Below are 8,102 nucleotides of genomic sequence, written 5' to 3'. Positions count from 1 at the left end.
CAGTGATATGACTTTAGAAACTTGAGCAGCGCCGCTCTGTCTGATCCACTTGAACCAGCACTACACACCGTCACTGCAGCACTTGAAATGAAACACCTGTTCAGTCGTGGTTCTGACCGCTGAAGAACAGGCTGAAATGGAGATTATATGGCGATAGTATGCAGAAAAAACGGACTACAGTCTGTAATTGTAGAACTACAAAATGCTCCTATATGGTCAGTGGAGCTCATAAAGTAAGTGTTCCTAATCCAATGATCGTTCAGTACTCTCTCACAGGTTTAAATCTAGATATTGTTATAACGGTTTTATTATTAGCAACGGATTGGTCACGTGATGGAGGTCGACCAATAGGACGCGCATGTTTTGACAGCGGAGAGCGGAACACCAACAAGCTTATTAGAGCGAGAGAACGGTTCAAACAGAGGAACTCGAGCATAAAAGACAGGTTAAAATGCTCTTAAATGTTATTACAGTCCTCGTTTACATGAGGCGAACCGGAGTCTCCGTATTTACAGTCCCGTAGGAGCGTATATTCGGCTTTAGAGTGAAAACAATTACTAAAAATACAGCAGTGTTTTGACGCTAACGTTAGCGAGCCACCGCGGTCCAGTGTAAAGACCGGGGAGCGTTAGACCCTCAGTTACTGCCAGATCAACACCGCACAAGAGCTTTTATTTAAATTCAGAGATGTATTTATCCGCAGGTTATGAGAGTAAGATGCGGTATGAGCGAGTGGTCAGGTGTGTAAACCCTCAAATTTAAGAATGCTAGGATGTTCAAGAATGTGTTCGGTTCAGGATTTCTCGTAAGAACCGCTCATGTTATTCTGACATGGGTCATAACACTCATCCTCTTCTTACACGACACAGGTAAGAGTCTTTCTCTGTCTCTCCCCCTCCCTCTGACCACCATTCACTCAGGACAGGGTTTGACTGGTGGATCATTGCCTCTCACAGTCGTGGTGCTGGAGTGTTAATATGTCGTTGTGTTGGTACGAGTGGATCAGACACAGCAGTGTTGCTGGAGTTTTTTAAAAAACCGTCAACTAACACACCTACCTTGTAGCTGTAAAGTCAGTAGCTCATCTGAATCCTCTTAATCATACTCTAGTCCTTCATCAGTGATAATAGGAATGTGATGGCTGAGTATTTTTATTATTATTATTATTATTATTGTTGGCCTATTCTCAGTCTAGCAATAGCACTAAGGGAGCACCGTGTTGAAGCATGAGGATTCTTGTGGAACACCCTGAACTAATGAGTCAGCTGAGCCAAACTGCTTCAGTTAATCCTGACTGAAGACCTCAAGCTGTTCAGTTTGGTTTCCGTTTAACCATGCTTTCTGCACCACTAAGAAATCCATTACACATCCAGTAGTTTGTAGACCTACTCTTGGCCCTACCCCACTTTCCCAAAGTCTAAGGGGTGAGACGGGATTCACTCTTAATTTTGCTGATACATTTTACGTTTGTTTTATGTTATTTTCCATTTAAGTTTATGGCAGACTAATGTACTGTAGAAATGTCAGCTTTGATACTAGAGGAAGTGATGTTGGTGAAACAGCGTTTCTTTCCCCACCCAGATCTCCGGAAGCAGGAGGAAACAGGGGAGCTTCTCGTGCCTGTTCTCTTCGTGCTCCTGGTCCTGATCTCTGTGCTGCTGTACTTTGCAGTGTCACTTATGGACCCCGGTTTTGTTCTGTCTGATGACTGTGACCTGCAGGTGAGGTTTCAGAGTGGCACCTAGGTGCTGTGGGTCTATTACGTTGGTGAAACAGCTTGACAAACTGCAGATGCTTCACTTTGGTCCACTTCTGTGGTGTGGTGTAGTATATTATACCATTTCTGTCCACACTGGTGACTAAAGTTCAAATCCTAGCTTGGGCAGGAATACCATTCTACACAAATAATAATGAATGAATAATTCTGGAGGAGCACACTCCTAAACTCGTGTTAGTATCTGGATATGAGCATATGCCAAATGCTAAAAGTGTAATTGTTTTAACTCATTTTTATAATATATTTCAGCTCACTCTTGGCCTCACCGAGGAGCAGCAGGACATGATCCCTCAGACCAAAACACTCCGTCTGCGGCGCTGTGGCCATTGCCTGCTGCAGGTGTGTAAGGGTCAGATATCAGCACAGACTTATGCATTTAGCGTTTAGGATCAACCTGTTTTATTTAATAATTCTCTAACAAAGATTGTGTTATGTATTTTTTTTTTAATTTTATGTTTTTTCTCACAGCAACCTATGAGATCCAAACACTGCCAGACCTGTCAGCATTGTGTGCGGCGCTATGACCATCACTGCCCCTGGATAGAGAACTGTGTTGGGGAGAGGAACCATCGGTGGTTTGTCCTGTACCTGGCTGTCCAGCTCATAGTGCTGCTCTGGGGGCTCCACATGGCTTGGTAAATGACTTAACAGGCATTTTAATACATCTGCATTTAAAAGGCAGGATAGTTTTAGCACAGTTTACACCATTTTCCACATAGACCACACATTTTATGACGTTATACCTTTGTCTGGTGCTTTTTCTAGTGGTGTCAAAGTTATCGTATTTAAACAATGAAGTTGTAACTGCACAAATTTATAACACCATTGGTTTTTGTTGTTTGTACCTAGTAATTTGATCCAGCTTCTCTCTGGATTAAAACTGACTCCTCACCGTGGGAGGTATAACTTAAGCCTTATCCTAACCGTGACTATTTTTCAATGCAAAGAACACTAAGAATGGCCTTGTGACCTCCAGAACAGCGTTCTTGAGAAGTCACCTTGCAAGAGCAAATTTGTGATGCTGCACTGAATGATGGCATTGTCAGGTTGTTCTCGTTGACAATTTCTGAACCATTGCATCCTCGTTATTTTGACCAGAGCGAGAACACCTGGTTACTTTAACCATTCTTGGCGTTAGTATTGCCGGTGCAAGATGACATCAAGTAAGAACACGAGGAACAGCCCATTACCTCCACGTGGGTGGAGTTGGATGTGGCCTGTCTCCACTGGTGGATTTGTGGTTCTGCAGTAAGGAGCGCTTGGCCCAGGGGCTTTGAGCTGTGGATCTAGAAATCAAGGTGTTATAAGACGTCCTACAACTGTTGGTTTAGAGCTGTCATCCTACAGTTGTGATGAATGCTGTTGTGGCACCGCAACTGGATTTCTCTTTTTCCTGAGACTATTAACCAGGGTTAATGTCTGTAGATATCAGAGAATCTATATCTGCAGAACCATACAATGTGTGGTTTGTTCACTCCTGATCAGCTAAACACAATGCACAATCATGTTACTTAAGGGGAAAATATACTTCTGTAAATGGCCAATCAATAATCAAGTGTAAAATGCTCCTGAATTACTGAAAGGAACGATTACTTTGACTGGTTTAACGTGTGATGCCCGTCAATGGACCAGTGCCCTGTCCGGGGTGAACCCAGCGATTCTGTGTACTATGATCAGAAAAATCTAGACTTCAGGGCTAATATGAGCCATTAAAACAATTGGAAACATGTTTAAGCTCATGTTTTCTTGATGAAGACACATAACTGCTTTGAGTCCTTCTTTGAACATTTGTACTGCCTCTACACACCCAGGTCCGGTTTCAGTCCCGCTGCTACATGGCCTCTGTGGCTGAAGGCTAATGGCATGCTTCTGGCTACAGCTGCTGTGATGACAGTTCTGTGTCTGACGGTCGTGCTGCTGCTAGGTTCACACCTGTACCTGGTTTCCCTCAACGTCACGACCTGGGAGTTCATGTCCCGCCACCGCATCTCCTACCTCAAACACTGCGGTGCTGATGAGAACCCCTTCGACCGCGGGACCTTCCGCAACCTCTGGGGCTTCTTCTGCGTGTGGGGGACAGTGATGTGGGAGCAGGTTTACTTCAGGCAAGGCTCTGATCCCATATGAATCAGAGATCCCAATCAGATATTAGACACATTAGAGTGCTAACTCAACCATCTAAACGGTGGAACTCCAGTTTGACTGCAGCTGTGTTCCTTTTATTCCACCGTGGCTTTCCAAAAGTGATTCTTAAATGCATGGACATTTCCCTTACAATCCTTTATGATCATTGTTGATCAAGACATGAAACTAAATTATTTTTACATGTTTTCTGTGTTTACATGTGTATGAACCATGTCAACCTGCAGTGCTTATTTTGCACATTTTTAAAAATATCTTGGGGAACAAAGTTCAGGAGTAGAAACATTTAACCATATGAGAATTTCCGGTACTGAAAGTACACCATGAATTATTTTTACATCCATCCGTTATAACGTTAAATATTTTTTTCTTCACACAACGCTGGAGTTTGGATTCAGCTTCAAGGTTAGTGGAGATTAAATGTGAAATATAAAAATCTGTGAATTTTTAAAAAAAAATCAATATGATTCTTAATCATAACTATATTCTTCTATACCTTGCCGCGTTTGTGAGAGATTATAAAAATGCAAACATTTCACCTGAGGGATGGGAGAGGTTGTGGGGGGGGGCTCAGGGTGGTTTTCCCCTACGGCTAGTGCACGGTGACAAACATTTGTATTTGTTTCCAGAACATTTTTGAGGCTTTTCAAGGTTTTAAATCTGAGGTCAATGCTAACTCCACTGACTTTAGTACAGTTCTATGCCTAAAAAGGAGCTTCTGTAAAATACAGTAGTTGGTTAGCAGCACTAATCACTTTCAGTAGGCATCAATAACAGGGTCCAAAGGAATAGACTCCTTCACATTTCATTATGGCTTTCTACCGCTTCAGGATATTCTGTACTTTTTTTTTTTTTAAGATACTAATTCTCCAGGGAGGGTAGTAAACTGTTTGCTATTTGGCATTTTTATACTTGTTGGTGCATCGACATTTTGCTTCCATTGTCCTTGGTGAAGTTATTTTATGATATTTAACAAGGATTATTAATCTTTCCTTACTTAATGATTCAATAAACTGGATCACTACAGGGTTTAAACTTGATTAACCTTAGGTTTGTTTCCCCTCCCCACTATTTCTAAGTACATCTTTTGTATAAACTGCCTTTTCCTTTTCATACGACATATCAATAAGCTATTTGGAAAATTCAGTCTGAGTGCATGTGTGGTACTTTTGACTGTTTTTAGCTCATTTTGTACAGTAGGAATGATGTTTGTTTAATGAGTGCAATACAGTGTACTGTACTGTGATCCCGTCTAGATAATATTAGAATGTCTTCTGTGCAACAAAGATGTATACAACTCAAGCAATAATGGTTTAATTATATATGAGAATCGCTTCCAACAAATTTGCATTTGAGCAAATGTTTTTTTATTTCTCAGTATTTGTGCTGATTCCTATAGACTTCTGCCGCTTTGATCAAAAATTGTTTATGCAATGTTTTAGTGACATGCAACAGTGTATTGTTTCTGAAAGGACTAACCTGCAGTGGCAGTATTCAATAAAACAAAGAAACAAGATCTTTTGTTTTTTAATTATTATTTGTGAAAATACATTCCCTTCCATTACATTTAATTTTTTTCTCCTTCATTTGGCATTGTATAAAGGGCAAGTCTCATTTAAATACATTAGTGTTTCTCTTTTTTGCTCACAGTAGAACATATCAGTAGTAAACCATTGCTTCAGAACTCTTCTTAACGACAGGCTAAAGACACACATCAACCAGACATTTGTGTAATGTAAATATAGACAAACACGGAATCTGTTTAAATTACAGCATGTTGTTCTTATTTTAGAGGCTGAGGTTCCAGCTCAATCCCCAGACACTTTTAGCTGCTTTAAAATAATGTGTAGCTACATTATAAATGCGCTATACATACTGCGCTTAGACAACAGACAGAACAGAATAAACATCGGTTAGCTCATAGGTACAATATGTAAAAAAAATATATGTTAAAGAGCAAAACTTAATGGAATGTTGATGAGAGTAGGTTTAACATACGGAGAGATGAAAGGCCCTGTCAGTTTTTTATCCACTACAAACTGACTACAAATGGAGGTAACTTCAAGTAATCGGTGTTACAAACTGAATACAAAAGGATTACGTACTGTACCTTTAAACTTCATCACAATAAGCTAGAGCACACACAGACGGGCAGGGTGTGGTGGTTTTAGTGCTAATAAGTTGCCTTTCTGGTCTATGACATTAATATTACAATTAATATTACTATTAGAATTAACAAAGGCTTCTGAATCAGACCAAAGAGGTCAACCACTATCTACAGCACCCGGTTCAACACTGCTTTCATTTGGAAAACGATGATGGACCAAAACCAGTTCAGAGACCAGCCATGATCCACTTTTGCTGCCAGGTCACATGTATTCAGTTACAGACCTTTGACACAGAGACAGCACATGGTACAGAAGAGCCAGAGTGTCTAAGAGCTAAAATTTCAAGCGCTCTATCCACCTTTTAACATTTCGTCGTCAAAAAACAAAAACTTCTCAGCTCATTATTTTCAGGTGCAAATACAGTACAGAGGTGAATTCAATCGTACATCTTTAAAAAGTGACAGTCACTATCACTTCATACAGTCTGTTCAGTTACAGTGCAAGAATGCCTCACATTAAGGGGGGGGGTACAATACGATGATGTTGAGAGTCATAAAGTAAAAAATAAGAGGAAACCCCACACCTCGTCTTTGTAATAAAACATGCAATTGTTCTTTAAGTGCCGCTGTCCTCAGACAATCACACTGTGACACAATGGCAATATTAACCTTTGTGATAAATTATCACATTTTGTCATTAAATGGTTTTCTGAGTACAATCATCGTTTCATTAAAGATAGAACACTGATATTCCTGAATGCATGATGTAATAAAGCCCAGTATGTGAAGAAAAATATATTGTTTATAGTTACTCAATATAATTTTTTAAAAATATGGAAAACAATTCCTCAATTTAATAAATCATTCCCTCAGTTTAACTGACGTGGTCCCTCAATGTTGTAATTAAATAATGCATTATAACAAATTGTTCCCTCTAATTATTAAAATGGAATTAGGCATAGGTAAACTGATGGAACCAATTATTGAATTAAGAGAATTAAGTATTAAGTCGAGGGAATGATCTCTCTCCGTGTCATGAATATTCAGTACTGGGAAATTTTCTTTGAAGTATTAAGACGTATTATCTGTCGTATCGTCTACCCCCACCTCAAAGATCAACTAAATTGGAAGCCCACTGACTACAACTGCACAAATATACACTGACCTAGAAACAAAAATGCCACAATGAGCAACAACTGGAGACTTCACACAAACTGAAGTGTGCAGACAATGAACAATTCAAAATATAAATGCTTAAAAGTAAAAAAGTGAAAACGATACTCAGTTACGCTACACGCGTCCACGTTCATGTCCACGCATACCAACCAATCAGAAGCAACGTAGGGCAGGTAAAAGCTTGGCTAACTCACAGTGATGACAGGTCCTCTGTTCTTCAGACAGAGTCGCAGTGTTCAGGAGACACACGAGTCATTGCAACACTGCTCCAGTTCTTTTCTCTCTTTAGAGCAGCTCTCTATTGGCTTTGGAAGAAACTCCGGTGCAGCTCAAATTGCATGAAAAGCACACAGCGAGTTTAAAGAGGAACAGACAGCCAGTTTCACTTGGTTTCACTGCATAGGCAGGTAGAGGGAGAGGCAGGAAAGAGAGTCAGGGGAAATAAGGACAAGTGGAATAGGGTCAGTGCCACAAATGTGTCACACCCACTTCTCCTTCAAGACTCAGACAGTCAATGCAGCGAAGAGAAGTCAAAGTCTGCGAAGATGTCCTGTTGTTCCGCTGTAAGGAAGAATGGTGTCTGTGGAGGGGTGAGCACAGGCTTGAGGCGGGTGAACTCCTCGTCAAAATTGCTCACATCCCCGGGGGCTTTTACGGTGGGCAGGAATGGAGGTTTGATTCGCTTGGCTAACAGTGCCTCCCAATCCACTCCCTGTGTTCAGTTACAGAAGCAAGTCAGCATGTAGGAAATTCAGTCTATAAAAACAGCATTTAAAAAGGAACACTTTGCACTCTGTAACTTTTGGAGGAGGGTAGGAAACCGCCTTTTCTCCCTTAGCTTCCCCATTGATTTCACTACACTGTGGTTATGATGAATTACAATATATTCAATGAGTCCCA

The 8,102-nt window shown here is 40.6% G+C and overlaps 2 protein-coding genes across 3 annotated transcripts in view; one reads left to right on the top strand and one right to left on the bottom strand.

Moving 5' to 3' along the window:
* Positions 1-413: 413 nt before the first annotated feature.
* Positions 414-5,417, top strand: zdhhc12b (zinc finger DHHC-type palmitoyltransferase 12b). The gene is made up of 5 exons (XM_066652432.1): positions 414-869; positions 1,582-1,721; positions 2,027-2,116; positions 2,246-2,412; positions 3,589-5,417. Exons 1-5 carry the CDS (start codon positions 773-775, stop codon positions 3,902-3,904), a joined length of 810 nt encoding a protein of 269 aa, XP_066508529.1. The 5' UTR covers positions 414-772; the 3' UTR covers positions 3,905-5,417.
* A 30-nt stretch (positions 5,418-5,447) lies between these two features.
* Positions 5,448-8,102, bottom strand: part of pkn3 (protein kinase N3) — a 28,061-nt gene continuing 25,406 nt past the window's right edge. For both annotated transcript variants that reach the window (XM_066652418.1, XM_066652409.1), the window contains exon 22: positions 5,448-7,914. In XM_066652418.1, coding sequence (XP_066508515.1) covers positions 7,714-7,914 — 201 coding nt within the window. In that variant the 3' untranslated portion in view covers positions 5,448-7,713. The remainder of the gene's footprint in view (positions 7,915-8,102) is intronic.

Source organism: Hoplias malabaricus, chromosome 2, assembly GCF_029633855.1.
Source record: "Hoplias malabaricus isolate fHopMal1 chromosome 2, fHopMal1.hap1, whole genome shotgun sequence".
NCBI classification, from domain to species: domain Eukaryota; kingdom Metazoa; phylum Chordata; class Actinopteri; order Characiformes; family Erythrinidae; genus Hoplias; species Hoplias malabaricus.
This window is presented reverse-complemented; position numbering and strand designations above follow the sequence as displayed.

What these genes read in the sequence shown, in the direction of transcription:
- zdhhc12b (XM_066652432.1), top strand. Translation starts at nt 773, where the DNA reads ATGTTCAAGAATGTGTTCGGTTCAGGATTTCTCGTAAGAACCGCTCAT. An exon ending in CTGATGACTGTGACCTGCAG is followed by an intron (nt 1,722 to 2,026) that starts GTGAGGTTTCAG and finishes AATATATTTCAG; the next exon opens with CTCACTCTTGGCCTCACCGA. An exon ending in GTGGCCATTGCCTGCTGCAG is followed by an intron (nt 2,117 to 2,245) that starts GTGTGTAAGGGT and finishes TTTTTCTCACAG; the next exon opens with CAACCTATGAGATCCAAACA.